The 25736-nt window shown below is 32.7% G+C and overlaps 2 protein-coding genes across 2 annotated transcripts; both read right to left on the bottom strand.

The window, feature by feature from the left end:
* Nucleotides 1-1015: 1015 nt before the first annotated feature.
* On the bottom strand, nucleotides 1016-8779 carry LOC145592702 (uncharacterized). The gene is made up of 12 exons (XM_081649217.1): nucleotides 8610-8779; nucleotides 8249-8514; nucleotides 7876-7949; nucleotides 7694-7788; nucleotides 7520-7617; nucleotides 7291-7374; nucleotides 7014-7094; nucleotides 6551-6643; nucleotides 6350-6445; nucleotides 5340-5419; nucleotides 4731-4819; nucleotides 1016-2046 (listed from the first exon to the last, which is right to left on the bottom strand). The coding sequence occupies exons 1-12, from the start codon at nucleotides 8740-8742 to the stop codon at nucleotides 1715-1717; spliced, it is 1521 nt and encodes a 506-aa protein (XP_081505343.1). The 5' UTR covers nucleotides 8743-8779; the 3' UTR covers nucleotides 1016-1714.
* A 4403-nt stretch (nucleotides 8780-13182) lies between these two features.
* Nucleotides 13183-19559, bottom strand: LOC145592693 (short-chain dehydrogenase TIC 32 A, chloroplastic-like). The gene is made up of 8 exons (XM_081649209.1): nucleotides 19135-19559; nucleotides 18651-18882; nucleotides 18465-18544; nucleotides 14579-14735; nucleotides 14259-14340; nucleotides 13856-13943; nucleotides 13673-13719; nucleotides 13183-13568 (listed from the first exon to the last, which is right to left on the bottom strand). Exons 1-8 carry the CDS (start codon nucleotides 19256-19258, stop codon nucleotides 13380-13382), a joined length of 999 nt encoding a protein of 332 aa, XP_081505335.1. The 5' UTR covers nucleotides 19259-19559; the 3' UTR covers nucleotides 13183-13379.
* Between the last annotated feature and the right edge of the window lie 6177 nt (nucleotides 19560-25736).

Below are 25736 nucleotides of genomic sequence, written 5' to 3'. Positions count from 1 at the left end.
GAAAGTTTCTCATCACTTAATGCTCTGATCGCAGTACCTTGGCATGGTTTTACATCTAACTCAGATATATCAACCCCAACAGCTAGACAACCTAGTATACCAAAACGTAATCAGAAATCTTCTGTTTCAAGGGGCAACTACTGTTCTGTAAAGAAGGATAAAGGGTCATCAACACCTGCCATAGGAGACATTGATTACGAGTTCTTGAGGAATGTATGTGAAAGAATATTGAGTGGCTCACACATGTGGGGGCTTGTGATAGTAACTGGAGGTAAAGATGGTTTTATAAGAACATATCACAATTATGGACTACCTATTCGATGTCCGACAAAGAAATCCCTCAAATCCTCATTCTCTTTATCTAATTTTAGATACCGATGCATAGATAACTGCAGTAGCTTAGGAAGTTCAACTAGTTTTGATTAATAGTTTAGACAGCAGAAGGTAGGATTAAGCATCAGTAGGCTTGCTGTATATTACATTAGTAAATTATATATTTAAAGAATTTACTCCTGCTCAGATTTGATTACTTTGTCTAGTGACCATAGTATACGATTTTGCCGGGCAACTGGGTGATTTGAATATCTTATTTGAGATTCTTTTCATTCTCTATTATGTTAGAAATCAAAAATAGGAGCAAACACAATTCTCGAGTCTGCTCTCATGTATATTGGTGGATACTGGATAGTTGTGGTGACCTAACAATGAAGGGGTCAAGGCGGTCAAGGATCAGAGGCCAGGAGAGTGGACAAGGGAACCTTTTGGAAATTACCTAGGCAAAGCAAACCCTTCTGTTTCTTCCTATATTTTTATATACACTTTCATATGGAATATATTTTTGAAAATCCAGCCTAATACAATATCTGTCATATTATGCATTTATCTTACAATTTACAATTTTTTTAATTTTTTTTTTTATTTTTTTTAAGCCTGTAATTTGATATGTAAACATACCATGATACCGACTCATTAAGTGCAACAATTCACCCAAAATGACAGCTCTACCCTAAGTTACTGAAGAAAAAAAATACTGTAAAGTGGAAATAAACCATGACTCATGTTTATACATGTAACAACTAACAAGTTCAAAAAAGGATTCTTCGTATAGCATGACTGCAGTGATGGGAAAAAGATCAGGTAAAATCTAAAATGTGATGGGAAAAAGATAAGGTAAAATATGGTGGTAAACTTATATACATGATACATGAAGTGAATGGAGATATAAAGATTTTGCAATCACCTGGAGCAGCTCTTCTGGATAGTCCGCTAGATTGCTGGAAGCCTGATGCACCTGAGAATCACGAAGGTAAAGGCACACCTTGGTCCATCCAAGGAGACCATGTTAGCCCGCATCTTTAAATATAGTCAATCTGAAGTTGCACTCTCCAGTAGCTTGACAGAGGATCAAGCAAATCCAAGGCCAAAAGTCACAACTGAGATTTTTGTCCCATAAAGGTCTTCATAGTTAATTTGGGACACACAATCTTTCTTTTCCCCCCAAAAAAATCCTCCACTTTGATACCCAAATTGAGCCATGGAGTCACAATATAAGACTCCAGTCGCAATAGTGGCTACTTGTATTTTGCAAAGGATAAAATGTAAGCATCTAACATGAATCAATGTACTGCAATCTTGAATCAGATTGAATTCAAGAAAGATGCTACACTCCATTATTGATCCAAATTGAGCACTGAGTATACACTATAGGCTTCACCTACAAAGGCCACAAATCCCCCCATAAAGACTTCCGTGCTTGATGATGTAAGGTTGGATTTTTAGCCCGAGTAACGACCAAATGATCAAATGAGCCTTCTGAACCATCATGCTTGGTAGCCCTACATACATCCATTTCAACACGTCTACCCCTCTTTTGAGGCATGAAGATGATTCTACCCCAACCACTTCCCAGATCTGCACGGCTTGATTGCTCTCCTTCCTCTTCATCTTCATGCTCAATATCCGTACCAGATTCTGTTGCATCAGAATCATATGAAGGAGGAGCCTCAGAGAGAACAATCTCATCAGGTTCTAGCTCAGATTGATCCTCTGTGGCAACAGAAGAGTTCAACAGCATCAGAATTTATCAGTGATCACTAAAGAGTTAAGACAAGCTGCACTAACCAGAAAAGATCAACCTTTCCTTCACCTGTTGGGCTAAATGCCAACAAAGCAACCAGGCTACACAAATCCTCAAACACAACTTAAAGGCCCTCAAAATTGGACAAAAGTTTTAAATTGTGCTAGATAATGATTCCATTAGGAACAAAAAAAACTTTGGAATAGGTAATATCCAAGCAATGTTATAGACAATAAATTGTATAGTTATAAGACATAAACTAACTAAGAGCATGAACACAAGACTTGAGCACCTGGTTTAGAGACGTAGTTCCTTGTTCATGACACAAAATTTACCAGCTTTAGTCTTAGGAAGTAGAAATTCCTCTTTCATTCTCTAATAGCTAAGCCTTGTTACAAGAAGACTACCTATTTCACTAAAGAAATCCTTAAGAGTGTGTTTGGATAGAGAAAGGGGAACGAAAAGAAGGGGAGGGAAGGGAAGGGGTAGGAAGGGAAAGGGAGAGGAGGGGAGGGAAGAAAGATGAGTTTTCCTTCCAAATCTCTCCATTGTTGGAGAGAGGATCAATTTCTTATAATTAAATCCCTCCATTTTTCTCCCCTCCAATTCTCTTCCTTCCTCATTTGTTATCCAAATGAAAGATATTCCATCCCTCCATTTCCCTTCCCTTCTTTTCCCTCCACTTACTTCAATCCAAACATAGTGTAAGTATTGATAAACCAGCAAAAAGCAAGCCTGTTACAAAGCTTACCAAATCCAGACAGAAAGGTTGCAATAGTGTACAAGACTACAATCAGCTATAGATTTCTTTAAGGGGCCTCAAGAGTCAAGAAGACAAAACCTGAGCACTAGAACTTGAGAAAGCAATAATACTTTTGTCAAATTCAAAGAAACTTCCCGCATTGCTCATGATGTTTTCATCCCTAATAATTTTTTTTTCCTTTTTGGCAGTTAAATTTTATTACTTACCAAAATGCCAAACCGGAGTTTAAAGAGTAAGTAAAACCAGACCAATTACAAGCCTGAAAAGCATCAATATGATTGTTCCTTCTTGGAAGGTTTGAATTAAACACTCTATATGGAAAGCTAAAAGAAAATAATTCCTGCTATTTTGTAATTTTTGGTTCCTAATTAGCAACAAAAGGGGAAATTAAACGTGTGTTAAATGAGCTCACAAAGACAAGGATTTGTCAATCTAGTCATTCTAGGAATGTAATCCCACCTCCTGCCTCTAAGGTGATCATCTTATATACTCTATATAAGTGTAGTCTTGGGGACTGATGATGGTCTTCTTAATCTTTCATTGTTGTTTGTACTGTTAAAATTCTTACTGATTTTAATATATATAAACAGTATTAATGCCTTTTCAACTTTTTGAGAGTTACATATTGTTTGAATCAACATCATCCTAAAATATTTTTCAGCTTTCTGTGAATTATAGATTGTTTGAAGCAAAATTACCCTTATGCTTATTAAATTTCATCCTTCAGCAATTGTCATTGCTTTTAAATTTCATCCTTCAGCAATTGCCATTGCTTCCTTTTCAAAATGTGATTGCCTCATATAAACTGCTAGCAACATTACTCTCATTGACTCATTGCTAGTTTGCTAGTATTGGTTAAGAAAATATTTCAACTAGAGCATTTAGTGAAGGATCAGAAGCATAAAGTATTCGAAAAAAGAGAATCATCAGTCTAATTCACAAGGAAAAAGTCCTTAGAAAGCCTGGAATGTTGATGACAACGCAAGTAAAAGACCTCAGTATAGAACATATAAATTAGGTTTCCTAATTCACTATGTTGTCAATAATATGGTCTACCCTACCCAACGGATTTCAATTTCATTACCAGATCAGCCACTAATGTGACCAATGGAATGAAAGCTTCCAAGAATTGCAAGCTATGATGTACTTATTTGTTAGGGGTGTATCTATCAGCAAGCCCTCAAGACATTAAAGCCATGGGTTTCAGTCAGTGGCCTTATCCATCTTGAAGTACATGAACCAATAGAGAATTAGTACCAAATCTTAACAATATTACAACAACCATGATCTATTTATAAATTGACCAAGTATACATAAAAACCAGTAAAATAGAACAAGTTCGGAGGTGAACACTGTATACAAATCTCTACCCTACCCCACATGCTTGTAGTTCAGAAAAACAAGAGGTAATAACCAATAGGAAAGAGAATTCGACTCTGACAGGCATAGGCATCTCATGTTAAGCTAAAAGGTAAGCTTGAGCCTGGAGGCTCTTGCATTCACAACCATTAGATTATCAGAAAGCTAAGACATCGCAGAGGTTCTCGCATGCACAACCACTAGATTATCAGGAAGCTTAGACTTCCCAGAGGCTCTCGCATTCACAACAATTAAATTATCAGGAAGCTTAGACTTTGCTTTTATCAGATTAAGCATTATTTAGCACAAATTTCCAAAAATAACATTTTTGGCCAACTAAAAAGCTAGCTGGGAAGATGGGACCTTTGGGGCCTTGGGGAAGTAATCATTGCATATTTGTTGCACCTTCCTCTCACAATAAAGTAGTTACCAATAAACTGAATAATAGTTGTGAAGGGTAGGAGCAATGGTCTGGATCTCTAGGAAAATAAAATAATTATGCGGATAAAGGAGCGTATAAGAGGTGCGTACCATAATCAATTTCAAGTTCCTCGGGATTTCTTTTGGCACGCAATTCTTTTAAGGTATCAAACTTAATTCCGTCAAGAGGCCAAGGATCCCTGTTCAGTAATAAAAATAAATAATGAGAAAAGAACAGAAAAAATCCTCATTCACCATGGAATTCAAACCTATACATCAAGAACAATCAATAGCAAGGAAGAAGTGGAAAAAATGGCTCGCATTGAATTATTGGAAACAAATCAACAGAATGTCTTGCAGCAGTCACAAGCAAATTATGCAGCTTGTCTTCCATGAAAAGCTCACATTTGCCTTTCTTCCTACCATTGTTACCCCAACATCCTGAATTCCACATAATATCCGTGTCTTGGCACAGATCAAGATATCAGACACCTCAAATAGATATGGTTACTGGGTATGCACTTTGCAAGTTATAGGAAAACGTAGAATAGCAAAGCTTCATATAAATATGGCTACTTTATCTTGCACCCAATCATCTTTTTCAAAGTTTTCTTAAACAACAAATCTATAATGAGTAGAGCAAAAATAACAATGGTACTATATCACTATATGATAATGAAATATAATTGCAAGTGTAAAGCTTGAGCATAAAATACTCACTGTGGTCTTTTTCCTCGTCTCAATACGACGTAGGAAAACTTCTCATCCTCAAACCCACGTAAAGGTGAACCGTTTGATCTCTGCAAGACAAAACAAACACAAAAGCTTGGTCACATCATAGCTCACTTTAATATATTTCAGTAATTTCACACCTCTAATACACTGATTTGGTTTCCATTAGACACACTGCCCTACTCTTTTCATCTCAAAGACAACCACATAGGCCAAAAAAAGTAGGTACTTAATGGTCTTTCCTTGAACCCTCAACCATATCAGAATCTTAACCCAGGATGACTCCTAGTATACCCAAACCCAATCATATATGATTTGTATAAATAATACTACTACCTCCGTTTCACATTATGTGCAACATTTGAATTTTTTATATCTCACAAAAAATACCTAATTGTTGGTTGTTGCACATGATGTGAAACGGAGGTAGTACAGTGGTTTAATCCTGACTTGGTGTCAACCTATTAAACCAAGTATACCCAATCAAATGTGAACTGCATAAAGATTATTACAGTGGTTTAGTCCCGACTTGATGTCAACCAACTAAAATGAAAATTCTCCAAGCTTAAAATATATGCTAAACAACATTTTGAAAAGCCAACTTGGGAACTAGATATTTAATGAGAAATATATCTTCTATAAAAAAAAAAAAAAAAAAAAATTGAAATCCCAATTCAAAAATCAATTCAAATACAACGACGACAACAACAATTGAAGCCTTAATCCCAAAGGATGGATTGGCTGAATTCCAATACAAATCATTTGATTTCTATAGATACTTGAGAAGGGATAAATATATCTGTTCAATTTTTTTCTTTTTTTATTTGTATTTAAGGGATAAATTCCCATAATTGTACATATGCAGTAGATTGTCTACCTATACATTATTGATACAAGAACAGTTTAAAATGAATCTTCAATATTGAGTGCATCGTCTGGTGGACGGTGTTATAGGGACAGACTACAGAGGCAAAAGAACTTTTACAAGAGATAAGAACCTTAAATGCACGTTGCGACTCTGTTCTCTCTAGTCGCTGAACAAAATGACAATATTTTCCACTCTTTGCCAGAGGACAAGGCCCATCGTGTGGACACTGTGACAAAAATATGTAACAAAGGTAAGTGATCTCTTCTTGGCATGTTTTGGGATGGGAGCAAGGAAGAGAGAAAAATGCAAAGTTATATAGTCATATACTCACAGGAGCAATCACAAATGCTCCGACATTGGAAGCTTCTAGGTTTTCTGCAGCACCATCAGTTTTACGCATTTTAGCTTCAAGTTTACGCCGTTTCTAGAAATAAAACCACACAAATAATGTTATACAAATTGATGAAAGAATAAGTCAAAGAGAGCATAATATATAGACATATAAAGATGATTACTATAACTCTATAAGTATGTGCAGAAGGATGAGAATCGCCCTATAACCAGATAGCTCTGCTTGCTCATACTTTTAAGTTCACTAAGAGCTCGTGTCAGACATTGATTTTTAAACAAGCACATCATTATGAAACCAAAATATGCAAGGTTTTTAAAAATTTCCACCACAACACATATCTATGTCTGGCCCGAGTGGTTGAGTCTGAGTAACATAGCCTCAAGGCCCTCAACATATCCTAGAGAGTACTGACACAAGTCATGCACCATAACACACAACTTACCCTCTTCTCCATCCATAAAATATGTGATCGCATTTGAGATATAATATTAAACCCTTCGGGTGTGCCTGGTTCAACAAGTACCTAACATGCAGTGAAGAAACAGGAATGTAATTAGCGTAAATAAAATTCCAATTTTTTTAGTCTAACATACAAACAAAATACCAAGGTAGCTAGACAAAGTAAATTTAATGACTTTGAAGCATCTCCCTCAACAAGAGAAATAGCATACTCATTCTCACTAAATATTGGCATGAAAGCAAGGAATATTTCAAAATACCAGAATATCTCGAGTTAGACCCCATAGTTGACGTGCAATAGCAATCCTATCCTTCAGTGATGGAATCTCTCCAAGAACATAGGACTTCAAAGTAAAGGGCCATGCAATAACAAAAGAAACAAATATGAATAGCAAGCACAAATTGTAGTTTATAGTGATAAAAATATAAAACAACAAACAAACATTACAATGCAGCATTTGAGATTAACTACACTATGTAATAACTTACAGCAATGACAAGGTCATGTGCCCTTTCAGCCTTCTTGATATCCTGAGTTAAGGATTGAATCTTATTGTAGCTGTGAACAAGTGGCAGGTCCTTGATATCTAAGGAAATAAATTTGTTTGAATCAAGAATAAAACAGTGCAATGCATCCAATAGGCAATTAAGTTTGGTAATTACCTCGTACAAGACTAACGCCAGCACGTTGCATTGATTGAGAGGGCTCAATCAAATTGATCCGTTCCAATGACTTTGGCCAAACCTCTCTCAACGCCCTGCACAATATCATCCACAAAACAATCTCAACACCAACAAACAACTACTCCACCAAGATTGCAAAATTAGGAGAAATAGATTCTCACCAAAAGGCCGAGCCAGTACCAGACCCAAAGTCCAGCACATTAACAGGAGAAAATTCAGGCACCCTTCTTTTTATCTACAAACATCAACAAGTCCCATTTGTCATTAACACCTAAATTAAGATTTGACACAAATGCAAACCCTATCCATAACCTTAAAACTAAACCAGTGTTGCTAAATTCACAAGATAAATTTAGTACTTGTTACTTTTCGCCGAATTCAACAAAACTAGGTAGTGAAATACAATAATAATACATTCCTATGTCCACTTTCTTACCGCGAATGGTATTACACTAGCCTAAACATTAAGAGCATCTCCAAGTATAACATCAACAATCAAACAATTGCAATTAATTTGTGAAAAGAAATAATCACCTCACGTAAGATTCTATAACAAGCAGAATAAACAGCAGGCATTCGAGTGGCAACATAAGCAACAGTTTCATCATCAGTATAAGTTAATCCAATATCACCATATTCACTCTTGATTTTCCACCTCTTTGATTGTTCCATCGACTTCAATGGATCCTCAACAAGCTCCTTTGAAATCGACATTGGAAGCAACCGATTTACATCCTTAATTTCCGCAAATGATGCTGATAATCTCAGTACTTTCTTCTTCATATGCCCCATTTCTTGCTCTAATTAATCAATTAAACATTAAATTAAATTAATTTCAGCTCGAATTTGAAATTTTTTTCCCAGAAATTGAAGGACAGAGAAATTAAGGACAAACCTTGAAGATATTTTTCAATGGCGCGGCGAAGACGAACGGGGATTACGAGGCATTTCGACGATTGTTTCGCCGCCGAACGGATGCTTTCCGGCGTAATTATTCGCCGGGAAGTTTCCGGTATCAACGCCGACATGTTTACGGAGAAGGGTTTTAGGAGAAAGAGTGAAGGGTTTTAGCTTGGTTCTTACAAACAGTTGGTGAAATGAGGTTGAAGATATGTCTCGATCTGAATTTGGGCCGGCCTATTGATTTTAGGATATGATTTGAGGTTTGATCCATAATGAATAAAGCCTGGCCCAAAACATGTATGGTGCAAGAAGTATGCTTGTTTAAGATCAATAGGTTGCTGGATTGGTCTCCTTATAGTCATATTCTCTTCGGCTTAATTTCAGTTCATTTCTTAATTTCCTTATCTCATAAACAATTCAATTTTGTTCAATTTAGTTCAGTAAATCAGAACAGGTCCTTAGTCCATGGCACCAAAAAAACACACACAACGGCTTGGACTTTGAGAAGACATTGCATAAAATGTTTTTGTGTGTGCCTAGGCTACGCGATGGTTTTTCGAAAAAGCATGACAAGGTACGACATGACTTAACACAAAAAGCACACTAAAACAAGTAATTATGAAGGTAGAAAAAATCTAATTAGGATTGATACTAAAATTCGAAATATTATGAATGTCAACTGCTTTAGTTGTTAAAGTTTTAAAATTATATCCAACATATAAGATTAAAGATCAGTTTCGTTTATCCTAAATATTTATAAATTAATAAATCAATCAAATAAGTGATCCAAGTGCTATTTAGTCCACTGAGTTTTGGGCCCATCCAACATTTAACACATGAAGATGGGTCTGAAGATGGACATGTCTGTGAAATAGGGCTCACCCCCATCATCATTAGATAACTGCCACTTTATCTCCTAAGACAAACCTAAGTGGACGACTACTAAGGTGGAAGGTAGCCTGTTACATTACTCAGACTCAAAGATAGAGGTTAGTTTATAAACACAAAAGCAAATAAAAGCAAGCTTAACTAATTTGTTAAGTTAGTATAAGGTTAGTTCATACTTCATAGTGGATCTTTCAAAAAAAAAAAAAAAAAAAAAAAAAAAAAAAAAAAAAAGAGGTTAGTTTATAGTGGAGATGTCAAATCTTGCTAAAAGGCAACAAATTAAAGCATTCCACGACAAATTCGATCAATAATAAGTTCCTCAACTTAAGGGGTCTAATTATTTGGACTGTTTCGAACCCTTTATTTTTTAAGACCATGCTTTAGTCTTTTTTCCAGCATTGATCATGCTTTGCCAATTGCCATTTGGCTTGCGTTTCTAATTATGGAGTAGGTACTTCTTATGCTTCGTACTTTTGACAAGTGACAATTGGTTATCGGTTAGCTATTGCAAATTTGCTACCTAGCTCACACCACAAGGTCTAAAAGATATGGTAACTGTATTGCCTTGAAGTTTGGGACGACATCATCCCATTTATATTACTTATATATGCACCCAGTTGTACTTAGTTTCGAGTTTATTATATGAATGAAGTATATTATCATATCATATTAAGGATATTAGAAAATGATATTATCGTGTGCATGTAGATGTTGATGTGTAATCATATTAGAAAAGGAATAACAATGCTATGAGATGAGCAAGTAGGAACATCTTGAGACATTCGAAATAAAAATACATTTACACACATTATATTATGAAATGGATGAAATATATGTTGAAATATTGTATACTGTATACATGATCCAACTATAATACACTATAATAATTTTAGATATTTAATTTGTAAATAAGATATGAACAAAGACAATATAATGTGACAAGACATCTAATTTAAGAGAATGGATATACATATAGACCATTAAATAAGGTCAAAATCAATAGTAGGCAACTAGGCATGCATAGGCGCTTTGAATGACATTAACCCTTGGAGAATGTAGCTTTACTCATTTGTCAATCTCATCTTGTCGGTGAAAAAACATTGACCACATAAAACCAAAATAAAGGAAGAAACTAATAAACCCAACAAATTGAACGTATTTTAAACTAAGATAATCAAATATAAAAGTAGAATAATTGCATTAAGGTCAAACATTACATTCAAAGATTTGATTTTATTGCTAACCCTATCAAATCATATAAGAATAATACTCTACTAAACTAGACTACTACTACTATATAATACAATTAGTTGGCACCACAACTCATTAATCTCATCATATTATTGGACCTATAGATATCTAATTACAAAAAATTAATATAAATTGTCTCAAAAATCGTAAAAATACCTCATAAGTCAAAGATAATACGTGTGGAAAAATGATCACCAAATTATAGCAAACGACAAAGAAATATTTGCTTGGTTTGCATGTCTTTTTCTAAAAGTAAAGAACAAATAATTAAAAGATGCGCTTTAGTAAAATTAAATTGGTCCATAACCTATATATATGACCTAAGTTGTTCATTTACTACGTATAGTGCAAGCTAGACGATATATATATAGGTAGCTAGTACTTGGTACAATTTCAAGTTGTGAATATGACTTGAGGAGCAAGATAGTAGTATACCTAGAGAGTAGAGAACCACGATTTTATTGCTAGTTAGCCTTTGATAGTGACAACTTATTAATAAACATGTTATTAATTAATACATTCAATGTCATTTATATGGTACTTTTTTCTCCATTATTTCGAATAATGTGAGATTTGTTTGTGTGTGTTGTCTCTTTTACGCGCCTAGCTAGAGGCTATAATTTTTGCTCCGTTTCCTCATATGAGTGTATGACTTATGAGGTAAGGAATTGAATTGTGTTAGTTGTAAATGTGGCCTTAAATCTATCTCATTTAATTATTATGAGGATTATTGTTGTTAAAATCTTCTAGAAAAATTACGATTATGAGGTCCTCATGCAAAGTTGCTTAAAAACATAAGTACAAGTAAAAACTCCATTTTAGCTCAAATAGTTGAATGTTGTGCATTGATCCAAAACGTTTAGCATGATCAAGTGATAATTGACTAGTTCAAAGAGTTCTCAAAGCTGAATGTTTATCTTTAGCGAGTGCATGTGTTGTAGACTTTTATAAGCTGGATCTTGAATTATGGGTGTAAGTTATATTTTGTCTTCAAATTACATGCATATGCATATACAAAGACTAGTAGAGTAGTACTACGTACATTTTATTGTAAGTTTTCTTTTTTGAAAGATAATGTATAGTCAATGAGTAAAATTGTTGTCAATAACCACAACAAAAGGCTTATAAGGTAAATATTATCATCACCTAAAATATAATGCGTGCTAACACAAGAATAAAAGGGTATACTACTATGGGTCCAAATAGAGCGAATACATCGCACATATCTCCTTTTTTTTTTAAAAAAAAAAAAAAAATTAAAAAAAACTTTTTCTTTTTTGTAGTATTATTAAAAGTGTGTTAACCGTTACAAATTAAACATGTGATAATTTGTGTAGAATCATTGTTGCTCACGGCACATACTCTACCAATGAGTCGGCATAACTCATTTGCTTGTCTTGCTCTTGAGCGATCTCGCATGATTTATTTGTAGCAGAATTTGAGAAAGATCTCCGATTATCTCAAACAACTGTATACAGTTATCATTGATCAATCAACTAACCAATTTGTCTTCTTCATCTTCTTGTTAAATATATCCTTTTTGGACCAGAACACTGCTCCTATTATTGCACACCAAATACAGAACCCAAAATATTTAAAATGTAACACCCACATGCCATTGGACATTGACTAATTACCTGTATTATTATAATTATTGTTGCAATTATTATTATAATCAATGTTATTTATATCATCTTATTTTTCTAGCTAGATATATATAATCAATTTTTCCTAACAAGCTCTTAATCCCATTTTCTTCCTTATTCATCACACAATTCACAATTATTACTTGAATTTGGTAAAAAAGAAATTATGCACTTAGGATCTTTAGTCAATGTACGTATTGGTGGATAGTGATAGTGTGCTTAGAACTACTTATAGACAACTTAATTTAAATACGAGCGGTTTATCAATATTATTATTTTTATTTTCTTAAATACTCTATTTATCGATGACATATACCAAGTACGGAGTATGGAGTATTAAGTTTGATGATAACAAGTGAGGACATTGACCAATTCAATCAACTATAGCTTTATTATAATATTTAAATCCAAGTTGTATATAATTACTCTCAAAAGGGACGGATTACACATGATTTGAGCACATAAACAACATAGAAAGGCAAAATACAGTACATCGACTTAAAAGAAAGCCAAGCCCCACAAAATATATGATGGTTATATACATATATATATAATATACAATTATACATAGTATTATTAAACAATATAAATCTCAAAAAAGAACTTTATAGTACAATAATAATTTTATTATGTACTAAAACTACTTTGTATATATGAAGCTGGATTGAAGAAGCATTAAGATTGCTTTATAATTACAAGCTAAGGTACAACTTTTTATAATCATCAAAACTATGATCTCCCATAAACAAAGATTTATATCCTTGCAACTCCACTTCTAACTACTACTAATTCTAGTAAATATTTATAAATACTTTTTTTGATACAAGTACACTAACATATGTATATATAGTATCATATATCTTAAACTACTCAAACTTTTTTCTAATATTCCTAGTGATATTTATATTAATTATACATGTAGAAGTATATATAATATACAAGACTAATTTGCTATTTAATTATAATGATAATGATATTTATAGATGAAAAACTAATTTAGGATTTTCAGATGCAGCCATGGTTTCAGACACGTTCCATAGTCTTTCGGCCTCGAACGAGTTCGACCCAAGCTTTGACGGGGACGCTTCGTTACAATCTGCAAAGTATTTCCCTGATATGTTTTCAAGTCTGGGGTGTGTTGCAACGTAACATGTGGTTGCTGCGGCCTGTAAACATACACGTAAAATATTGTTAAGTATATTTTCTAATAATATATAAACAATTTTAGCGGATATTACTCGTAATTATAAGTTAGAAGGTGATGAAGTACCTGAGGAATAGTTTTTAGGAGCTTAGAAGCCAAGAAAAACACCAAATCTGCAAGTAATACATACATGTATATCATTAATTAAGTTATGTTGAATATATTTGTATATATTGACCTTGACTTTATATTCACGTCATATTATGATAAACAACTGAAGTATTAATATATTTATGTGAGTGAAATTACCTGTTATAACGCCTTCACGGTCTCTAGTGAGTCTAGTCCTCACGATTCCAGGATGAACACAATTCACTGTAACATTTGCCTTCATTTGCTGCATAAAATTGCAATTTTTAATTAGAAACTTATTAACACTTAATCTAATAATAAAAAAAATAAACCAAAACATGTTAAGCTTAGTTGGTAGGGCTAAATGTTATGTTTGGCTGGCGGAAAAACATTTTAACGCAATCCCCCTCACTCAAATTCTTCCCTAAAAAAATTAGGGCCGGGAACATAGAGATAGATGTACTCGTGTATAAGTCGTAATGAAATAAGTTATCGTGTTAATTGATTATTACTGCCAACCAAATATGCTATACTGTAAAATAATAAATTAAAAGGGAAGGAATGAAAATAATCTATATACCTTGAGTTTATGAGCAAGCTCTTTGGTATGAAGTACGTTGGCAAGCTTAGAGAGAGCATACGCACGTGTCGCATCATACTCACTGCAATTCAACCCAAATAAACAAATTAATTTTTAAAAATAAAGACAAACTCTTAATTACCCAATACTTAAACAAACAAATTAATTGTCTCCAGGTGTCAAAAAAAATTAAAAATTAATTGTCTCCAACCAATTAAAATTTGGTCAAAGCTAGTTAATCCCTATAAATTTATGAAATTAATATAGTCAAAACAAAAAATAATCAAAGATTAAGGAAAAATGAAGATGAGAGTACATACTTTTTGTTTTTAGTTATGAGGTCGAGGTAAGGAATCATATCGCCGGTAAACCAGCTGTGAATACTTGATGACACGTTTACTATTCTCCCTTGGATTCCTGTTTCTTCCGCCGTTTCCACCATTTTTTTCACCAACAGTTTTGTTAACAGAAAATGACCTGTTTTTTTTTTTAAAAAAAAATACCACTTTGATTAATTATATAAACATGACATTTTCTTAATATAACTCTGTACATAGCACTGTCAAAACGGTTTGACAGTTCGGTTTCGGTTCGGTTTGAAATCGGTTCGGTAGTTAATCGGGTCGGTTTGGAATCGGTTTAATTGTCTCGCGGGTCGGTTTTGGTTCGGTTTAAATAGTTATCGGTTCGATTCGGTTTCGGTTTATTCTTAAGCGGTTTTAATTCGGTTCGGGTTGTAAACAGTTCGGGTAGTAAACGGTTCGGTGCAGGCGGGTTGCGGTTTGTTAACGGTGCGGTGTAAGCGGTTTTTATCCCGGTTCAAACAGTTTCGGGTTGGAAACGGTTTCGGGTTAGAAACAGTTCGGTTCTTTTTTGGTTCGGTTTGTAACTGGTTCGGATCTTTTTCGGTTCGGTTCTTTTTCGGTTCAATTTATAATTGGTTCGGTTCTTCGATGGTTTAACCACTTTAACGTTATTCATATCGGTTCCATTTCAAGTTTACTAAATTACGGTTCGGGTCGGTTTTCGGTTTGAAAAAATAAATTGTTTATCGAGTTGTTTGGATTCGGGCACTTAAATGGCTTTGGTTTGAAATTTGATAGTACTTGCTAACCTTTTGCGTTCACAAGTTTTAAATAAAGTCGGCAAGTCGCGAATCATTTCATATTTAGGCAACATATTATAAACAAATTCTCATTTATTTTATAAATACATATTATGCTCTGTTTCAAGTTTAGTCATACTGATCTTACTAGTTTATTACGAAGTAGATTATAAGAATTAGTGTATTAATGTATTATTGTTATACAATTAGGTTATTATATGCTTCTTATTTAATCATTTATATACTACGCATACAATCATAATCATGACTTGATGAGTTCTTGACTTCTTGTGAAATGGAAATTTGCAATTTGGTAATTCGATACTTGATTAGTCAACAAGACTGATAATTATGAATCGTTTATCATTATATATTTTCATGAAATTATGAAGATATTACAAAGTGCTTTTATTTGTATAATGAAAGAAAACACTAATGAGTAATGACTAATTAACAAGGTCATATTGATCAGTTCAATCGATCTTATGTACTACACATTATTAACACGTGGTATCTAACCATGTCAATATCTCATAGATAAATATTCGTATCATCGTTATTCGTATGTATTAGTACAAACTACAAAGTTATACGAAGTAGCTCATTAGTGATCTTTTTAAATTAATCTATTTATACATTTTATTAATATAACGTTTTTATAATTTTTACGTGTATGAAAATAAAGATATACTAGTAGATGTTTTAATACGTGTCTTGGGCACTGATCCCGATCAAATGCGTGTATGAAAATACAGATATACTAGTAGATGAATGTACAACACACAAACACACACGGATCACCACTCTCAACCATAGATTAAAAAAATCAATGGTTAGATTCTTTCTCCTATAACACACATGGATCACCATTCTCAACCATAGATTAAAAAAAATCAATGGTTAGATTCTTTCTCCCACAACACACATGGATCACCAATCTGAACCATAGATTAAAAAAATCAACGGTTAGATTTCCATGAAACCACTTTCACCCTTTTGAAACCCTTTCACTCTCACTCTCACCTTACCATTCTCACCTTACCACTCATGCTCACGGCGCCTCTTCTTCTCACGGCTAAGCGCCACTCATCCTCACCTTACCACTCACTCTCACTCTCACTCTCACTCACGGCGCCTCTCTCTCTCTATATTGCTGCCCTAATTGCTCCAAATTCACGGTGTCATTGGTGTTTGCTGCCCTAATTGCTCCAAATTCACGGTATGAATTGGTGTTGTTTTTTTTTAATTGTTACTGTATGTAGTTTAAAGAATTAGTTTTTAGGGTTATAATGATATTTGTTGTTGATGGTTGTGTTATTTCATTGATTTAGATGTATTTAGCTGGTCGATTTTAGTTATGTAACATCGTTTAATGAATTACTTTCAGATTGCAACACTGCTAGAAATGAAATTGTTAATGGGAATATTCCAAAAAAGAAACTGAATTGGATGCAATTTTAAATTTTTAATGCATTTTACCATATCTCACCTCTAATTAGTTGTATAAATGATATATTTTTTGTTGAATTTACTTCAAGAACTGTTGATTAGTTGTAGATTTGATACATTTGTTAAATGCACTGCAAGAAATCGGATATGTGCTACACTGCTACTTGTTCTGATTTGGGCTGGTTTAAGTCGAGTAATTTGGACCAGCAGCGGATGGTACAAAGATTCGAGGCCATACTGTAGGGTGCATGTGTCCTGGTTCCGAAACACTATTACAGCAAGTTTTAGCATAGCCTAGACTTAAATTCGGAAGGTATTGACGTTCTTTAATCTTTTTTTTTTTTTTTTTTTTTTAAGTAGCTTATTTTCCTCCTGCCTCCCTCCTGAATTCTGCTGACATATAGCTTTTCTTTTTCCTCAAGCCTAGGAGATGCTTTGCGGTGAATTCTGCCATGTCTGCTGCTATTCTGTTATGCTGCTGCTGTTCTGCTTGTCTGCTGTTCTGCTGTTCTGCTTGTCTGCTAATCTGCTGCTGCTGTTTTGATGTTCTGCTGTTGCTGTTCTGATGTTCTGCTTGTCTTTGCTGTTCTGTTGCTGCTGTTCTGCTGTTGCTGCTTGTCTCTGCTGTTCTGCTGTTGCTGTTGTCTCTGCTGTTCTGCTGCTGTTCTGCTGTTCCTGCTGCCTCTGCTGGTCTGCTGCTGCTGTTCTGCTGTTGCTGCTGTCTCTGCTGACTGTTTTAGTTACTTGACATCCGCGGGTTTTAAGCCTTTAAGGGTGTAGGTAAATGTTGTGGCTTTTGTTGAGTAATTTCAAGAAACTTTTTTGCTAAATGCATTTAAAAATTTTATTATGTAAACTGGCAGTTTGGCTGCTTTTGGTTATTTCTGTTGATAGTGATGATGATGATGGTGATGAGTGGCATTGTTGGTCAATGCACTTTGTGATTGTATTATTTGCTTGGGGTAAATTTGAGTACATTGTTACTGTGTTTCATGTAGATGAAAACTTGATGAATTTAGAATATATGCTAAATATTGTGTGTGGCTCTTTAGAAAAATTGATAAATTTGGAATATATGCTAAATATATTTTAAGATTTCTAATATTCAATCCATTTAATTATATAAAAAAGTTTGTACTATTCAAAATAAAAAAAATAAATAAGTTTGTAAACGGTTCGATTTATAAGCGGTTTGGTTCATAGACGGTTCGGTTTATAACCAGTTCGGTTTACAATCAGTTCGGTTTTTAAATGGTTCGGTGCAAACGGGTAGCAGTTTGCTAACGGTTCGGTGTAAACGGTTTTTATGCCAGTTTAAACGGTTTCGGGTTGGAAACGGTTTCGGTTTAGATACGGTTCGGTTCTCTTTCGGTTCGGTTTTCATTCAGTTCGGTTTATATTCGGATCGGTTTGTTAACGGGTTCGGTTCTTAAACAGTTTACCATTACTCGGGTCGATTCGGTTTCGGGTTTACTAAAATACGGTTCGGGTCGGTTTTCGGTTCCAAAACATTCGGTTTTTAATCGGTTCGGTTCTCATTTGGGTCGGTCGGTTTCGGACAGTTAAACGGTTTCGGTTTGAAATTTGACAGCACTATCTGTACATAATAACTACATACATCACATGCAATACTATAGTTTTCTGTTACTTACCTAAATAATTAGTTGCAAAGGTCATCTCTATTCCATCTTCTGAGATTCCATGCCCATGCGAAAACTTCCCCGCATTATTTCTGTTTTCATTTGTATATACATACGTTAGTATAATACTCATTTGTCGGGTTATATAATATATGTACGTATTACACTATCAACGTGACAATTAATAGCGGATCTTACATGAGGAGGTTAAGAGGCAGTTGGAGGGACTCGAACTCACGAACAAACTTTCTAACGGATGATTGAGAGCTAAGATCAAGTGACATAACGACCACCTTAGCTTCAGGACACTCGGCTAAAATCCGAGACTTGGTATCCTCAGCCGTCTTATAGCTTCGAGCCGGAAGTACAAGCCGAGCCCCTCTTTTAGCCAACACTCGAGCCGTTTCAGCCCCTATCCCCGACGTTGCACCTATAATTCAAAATTCATGGACCACAACACCAAAATGATAAGAAGCCAAACAAAATATAACAAAAACAAAAATGAATTAGCGTGAAATCGAAGCTTTAATCATTGCCTAATCATAAAAAAATTTCCTACTATATATATTAGTTGTATCATATGTACTATATATAATATAATCATGCGTCAATGATGAATCATCTTTGTTGTGCATGTTACTTTTGTATTAACTAAAAATAACAAATTAAATTAAATTATTACCAGTGATGATGGCGGTGATGTGGCTGAGATCACGACGGTTCTCGGTGACATCCTCCGCCGTTGATTTCGACCCGTACCCGCTCGCCCCAGCTGCGCCAATCAAGTACTTCAAAGCCTCCAACATTTTTCCTCGTATCTTTTTATTTTTTTTTGACAAAAAGATAAAATTAAAAAAATAAAATTAAAGTTGGTTCTATCCGCCAACTACTTGCGTTAATTCTTTGACGTAGATAAGGTAAATAGAGTATAGCTACAAAGTTGTAATAGTAGGCCTTGTCTAATTTATTTTCCGTCGGTAAATAAGCGAATTCTTGAAGTGATATAACCGGAAATGAAAACCAGAGAATAGAGAGAAAGTTTAGGAGAGAGAAAGTAGTGAGTGGTTAAAGGTAGAGGGATGATATTGATGATGGGAATGGAAAAGTTGAGGAGTGGAAGGAGGGATTTTATAATGGTACTTTGCTGTTGGTGGTGCGGGGGAATCAAATTTTTAGGAGAGAGAAAGTAAGAAGAAGAAAAATAAAAAAAATTTAAGAAAGGGGATTACATATTTGTCATGGATTGATTAGGATAAAAAATTATTGCATGATTGGTTATTATTGTTTGATTACTAGATTATTAAAACTAATTAATTTAGCTTTTACTATTTTTTTTTTTTTTTAACTATATCCACGGAGGAATTTTCGATTTTTACTTTACCAATTAATTTGATGTCAGTTTCTTGTCTACTGGGGAATAATTTTCAAATATAGAATGTAATTAATTAAGGATTAGGTGTATATACTTATAGTAGACCGAAATTTTGAATAGGTCAATCCAACTCAATTTAACAGGGTAGACATAAGACACCTTATCTTCTTTAGAGTTGAGATTAAGTTTTATCTGTAAATACTATTCTTATCTGTAGAGGTACAAGAAATTTCCGCACTTAAAGTTAATTCATCTACAAATCTAATCTTAAGGTGACGACTGACAAGATATAATTATACAGACGTGTATCAATTATAAAGTGGTCAACTAGTGAATACAATATGTGTATAAAACTAAGCTAAGTAACTGTATGTACAATTATGTTGTACACCTCTGGGAATAATGTTTTGTTTAGAAGGTTCTGATACAATGTACTCATATAAAATAATGGAATGTTTACGTAACTAATAACTAGTACAATCAAACTAATCATAGAAACTAATTACACAGGTTCTATGAATTTACTGACCGTTGATCCGAAATTTTGCATGATGATAATATACTTTTTAGTACTAGCTCACTGTTGGATCCGGCCCTCGTGTGTTATGTTTTTGGTTGGGATGCTGTCATACAATGCTGGTATGTATAGGTTTTAATTTTATACTACTACTTCATATAATCATATTTATACATGATCGTATCTTTTCCAATGATAAAAAGAAAAATCCCTTACGATTCTTAATTTGATTATTCTCAGTTTTTTTCCAATAAATAAAAAAAATCCTTCACTATATCTTATTGATGTGAAAATATCCAGAATGATTTCTCAAAAATGAAAATAATTGATCACTATTATTGTGTTTTAATCCAAGCCCTTGATTTTTGAGATATAATGATATATATAAAATCTTTGATATATATATATATATATATATGTAATTACCTTTTTTTTTTATTGTAATTACACACAAGTTATAGTTAAGTGATTTTAAAGTGTGTTTAACAAGGATTAACGACATTATATATATAATACTCCGCATCAATTGTTAGGTAGTAACTATAAGGACTAAACGGACTAATAGAATATAAAAAGAAATTAAATTACTCAAATTAACATTTTGTTTGTACATTATTAGTGATTGAGTGTAATTAAATTACCTTTATAAAAAAAAATTTGTTGTCGATTTATATAAAAATTGTATTATGTTTAAAGTTATAAAAAAAAGGTAAAAAGTTACCCTAAAATTAGCTAAAAATTACCATTATACTGTTCGATGTACACTAATATTAGTGTAAACCAGGTGTATACAAAAGTTATTCCATTAAATAAAGTGTTTCGCAAACCAAAGAAACAAGTGAAAAAGTGAAATAAGTCGAGTAATAATGATAATAGATTCTACTCCTTGCAAAGTTGCAAGATTACTCGTTCAATGTATACTTTGTAAAATTGAGACAACATATAGTAAAAGGGGTACGTACACACAGCAGTAACAGTGAGTAACACTAGTCCCTGTTTGTACACAAATATCCGACAATTAATGGGAAATTATTCATATAAATTAATCAAAGTAACCAACAAGTAATAACTGTATAAGGCGGTTTGTTGCATGAAATGGTGAAGACAAGTAGACAACCAAATTTTCCTATTGCAAAAGTAATCCCATCCATAAATGAACTGCCATAACATACTCCTAGGAAACTTTGGAAGATGACTACTCACAGAATTAATTGCTCCATCTCCTTTTTATTTAATGTTACTTTATTATACGATGACTTTGGTATTATATATACTCCCAAACAAGAATTAAGATTGTTAGTTGAGATCAGAACAGTGAACAGGTCCCGATTGACTAGGTGAAATTAAAAGGGGGAGTTTTAATTCTATATTGATAAAGGAGGGTTAAATCAATTAATTATTTTTTCCATTTTTATTGCTTATATATAGCAGGCTACATATATTATTAATTTATTACCCTTTTCTCTTTACATTTCAAATTTATAATTTTTAATATTTTATCTTTAACCATGAATATACTACTGTGAGTAGGGGTGAACATGGTTTGGTTTGGCCTGGTGCGGTTTGAGTATAAACCAAACCAAACCGCAAAATACGGTTTGGTCAATTTTTCAAACCAAACCAAACCATATTAATATTAAAACCAAACCAAACCAAACCGTAATAATGCGGTTTGGTTTGCGGTTTATGATGAGATGACATTTTTTCCTAAAAATTGTCAAATATTAATAAATTTATAATAATGTTCAAATAATTAGCCCAAACGGAATAAATTATACTACAATGTTTTAATAAAAATAACAACCAACTAATCAAGTGCTAACACAATAACACATAATAAAAATAAAACATAACAAATTAACAGTGGAAAAAAACATAATACATTTGTCAAAAAAAAAAAAAAAAATCATACTACATTATAGTTTTTAATAATTGGCAGCAACTTGACAACATCAGGGGCTACATACATTATGCGATATTAATGATTGCCGGAGCTAAACTGATCTTGGAGTATAGTAGTATACTGAATTACTGACCGTCTTCTAATGATTTTCCATGTTTTTTTTTTTATTTTTTTTTTAAAAAATATATAATAACTATTTTAATTTTTATAAATATTATATAAATATTAAAATGTGGTTTACTGGTTTACGGTTTGGTTTGGTTTATAATTTTTGAAAAACCAAACCAAACCGCAAACCGTATTTCCCAAAGAATCGAAACCAAATCGTATTTTTCAAATCGTAAACCAAACCAATAAAATGCGGTTTGGTCTGGTTTGGTTACGGTCCAGACCAAACTTTGTACAGCCCTAACTGTGAGTATTTAATACAAAGTATGATATGAATATATATATATATATATATATATATATATATATATATATATAAAGGATCTTGCTAACGAGCGCCTCGGGGCCTTAGATAAGAATAAATTATATTGGTTGAAATGATATTAAGTTAGGAATTCATGACAAAATCATGAGTCGTTCGGTGTAATTAATGTTAATTATACTCTAATATTTGCACTTTAATTCTCTTATTTAACGCCCCGGGGGCGTTCATTAGCTTTTGTCTAAAAAAAATGTTAATTTTGAAAATATATGTCAAAAGAGTATAACAAGATCCACAAGTTATTAAGGTACGATTTGAATGTTTATAAATTGTGGTTATATTAGTGGATTTTTTTTGAATTTTTATAGTCAGAGATCTTTATAATTAAAATTGATCATAAAAAAACTAATAGAGTATAAAACATAATTTTAGACCTCAACCATTCAAATCTTTTAATTGGGTTGACCCTTTAATATCAAAGCTAGCATGGCAAAAAGATTACAGATTTGAATTACATCCACCCCTCCTTTTAAAATGGAATATTAAACATTGGGTTGAGGAGATCACGTATTCAAATAACATCCACCCCTCCTTTCAAAGTGCAAAAGCTTGTAATATTCTATACAAGCTCATACAGAGTACTCCCTGTGTGTTTTAATAAGTGTTACACTTTTAAATCCAGTATTAAAACACAGATGAAGTAGTACTAAATAAAATAAAAAAAAAATAAAAATAAAAATAAAAATAAAAAGAGGGAATAAGATGGTCAAGTGGGATTGCACGTGAGGGCTCAATATTGAGGCAGTGATCAGTCAAAACGAAGGCCTCGAATCTTTAAAGATGTAAATGTAAAAGTATTTCTTGGGATTAAATGTCAATATTTATATGATGGTCAATCATACATTAGTTTTTGATAGATGTTCAAACTTCAACCTACTTCTTCTTTCTTTTTTCTTTTACATTTCTCCTTGTTTCACTCTTCATGTTGGGAGAATGGGGGCTTGACATTACGTTACATTACATAATCATGCAATTACTTAATGTACGTAGTACATTAGTAATTAGTTTACTACATACGACGCCGTCTATGAAGTATGAACGGTATAGTCGTATTTTTTTTTGTACTTTCAATCAAAAACAAACTATTTATACTCAAATTTGTATAATTATTGTACTATATAACCATATGTAAGAACAAATATTTTATATTTAAAAAATGTATAAACATGATAACTAAATTAAATGGATGGAGCTAGTATAGTTTGATAAATGTCAATAATTAATAGTTATTGTTTGTTAACTTCTTTTTGCTTTTTAATGTTTGTCCCTTTATTTATATATTTTTTTCACAATTTTAAGGATTGATTGGCTTGGGTTGCATAAAGTAGTGTATACTTAAGTAGCTAGAAACAATAAAAAAAAAATTATTTTGCCAAACATATATGTATGATTGCATATAACTCTAAATTGTACACCGTATAACATTAAACAATTAGGTATTGTTAGTCTTGCTAGACCGAGAGTTTATGGTATGTCATAAGTTTAAATCTTCCTACCCCAATCCATTATTTGTAATTTATAAATGTCCTTAAAGCTCGATCATTTATATGAAAAATAAACTAGATAAATAAAACCACCCAAAGCAAGCTAAGAAGTACTACAAAATGGTCGATCAAACCAACATACACCTATATATATGTGTTTAACAATCGGTTTGTACCAATATATAAATAAATCCCAAAGTTATTTAATTTGGTGTTGGTCCAAGTATAATCAGCCTAATCTTCAAGTCTGATCTAGTATAGGGTTATGAAGATATAACCCTACCTATATAGAATGACTTATAATGTTAATATGGCGCGAGCATCACCAAATTTGCTACTTGTATCCAAGCTAAGTATGAATATTTGATAAATTAAACCTGGAATATCATACGAAGTATATATTTTGGTTAATACTCGTAGTAACTTAGTAAGCATACATGAAGAAACTATCAACTTTAATTTACGTAGCATTTTTTTAATTTTTTTGTTATCATGAAGTACGACAAGATGAAGCTCCAAGTCAATATTAGGTGAAGCATACATAAATGGAGAAAATAAATATCACCATCAAATAGTTTTATAAGATAGATGATTCATGTCATCACTATTCAATAATGCTAATAAATACATAAAACTATTTATCTCTTTTACTTCTCTAAACAGAGCCTATTATGTATACCCAGGGTCATTTGTTTATTCAATCAACAAATAAGTAAATAATAAATTCTAAATAATAAATTTTAAATAAATTAAAACTCTAAGGATGATTTTTTTTATTTTTATTTTCTTAAACGAGATCCAAGCTAATTAAGGATGATATTCTTACAATAAAAATGACTTAGTTTTATAGTGTATATGAAATAAATATGTTATGAAATTTGAACTCCTCTTTCCTTCCTCTCCCCTCTTTTCTAAGTGGTAAGGATCGACCAAATCTACTTTATATTCTTAGGGGCTAGTAATTTTTAGTCTTGGTCAAACACTCAAACATACACAAAAAGAACAAATAAAAAAAGTATATTAACGTCAAAACAATGGCGAAAATCATCTAATTATCAATTAAAAAATTCACTGACACATGGAAGCCACATGCATGAATCCAATTTATAGCTTTATTTTTCCAACTTTTTTCTTTCGATCTCTTTATTTCTTTTGCATAATTAGCTCTCAACATTGACTAAATGTGCCTAAATGTATTTTTTGTTATCCCTACTACCCATTATTGGTGGCCAATTGGTGATCAGCATCGAGACATAATAGTGTTACATATAAATATGTAGACCTTTTATTTATTTAGGTAGTATATATTTATTTTGTATATTAAAATTACGTAGCATGGAGGGAAAAAAAAAAAGGTGCTTTAAACTTTTAGAGTTAAAGTTAAGTTTATTATTGGAAAAAAAAAAAAATTTAAAAATAGATTTATATGAAAACAAAAATACTAATCAATGAGCTGAGCATGCTTATAGTTGAAACATGAAAGTCCATAGTTTATGTGCCCAATTAATTAATAATATC

This window comes from Chenopodium album, chromosome 2 (genome assembly GCF_948465745.1).
Source record: "Chenopodium album chromosome 2, dcCheAlbu1.1, whole genome shotgun sequence".
Classification (NCBI taxonomy): Eukaryota; Viridiplantae; Streptophyta; class Magnoliopsida; order Caryophyllales; family Amaranthaceae; genus Chenopodium; species Chenopodium album.
The sequence above is the reverse complement of the archived record's forward strand: the minus strand, read 5'-3'. Positions and strand labels throughout refer to the sequence as shown.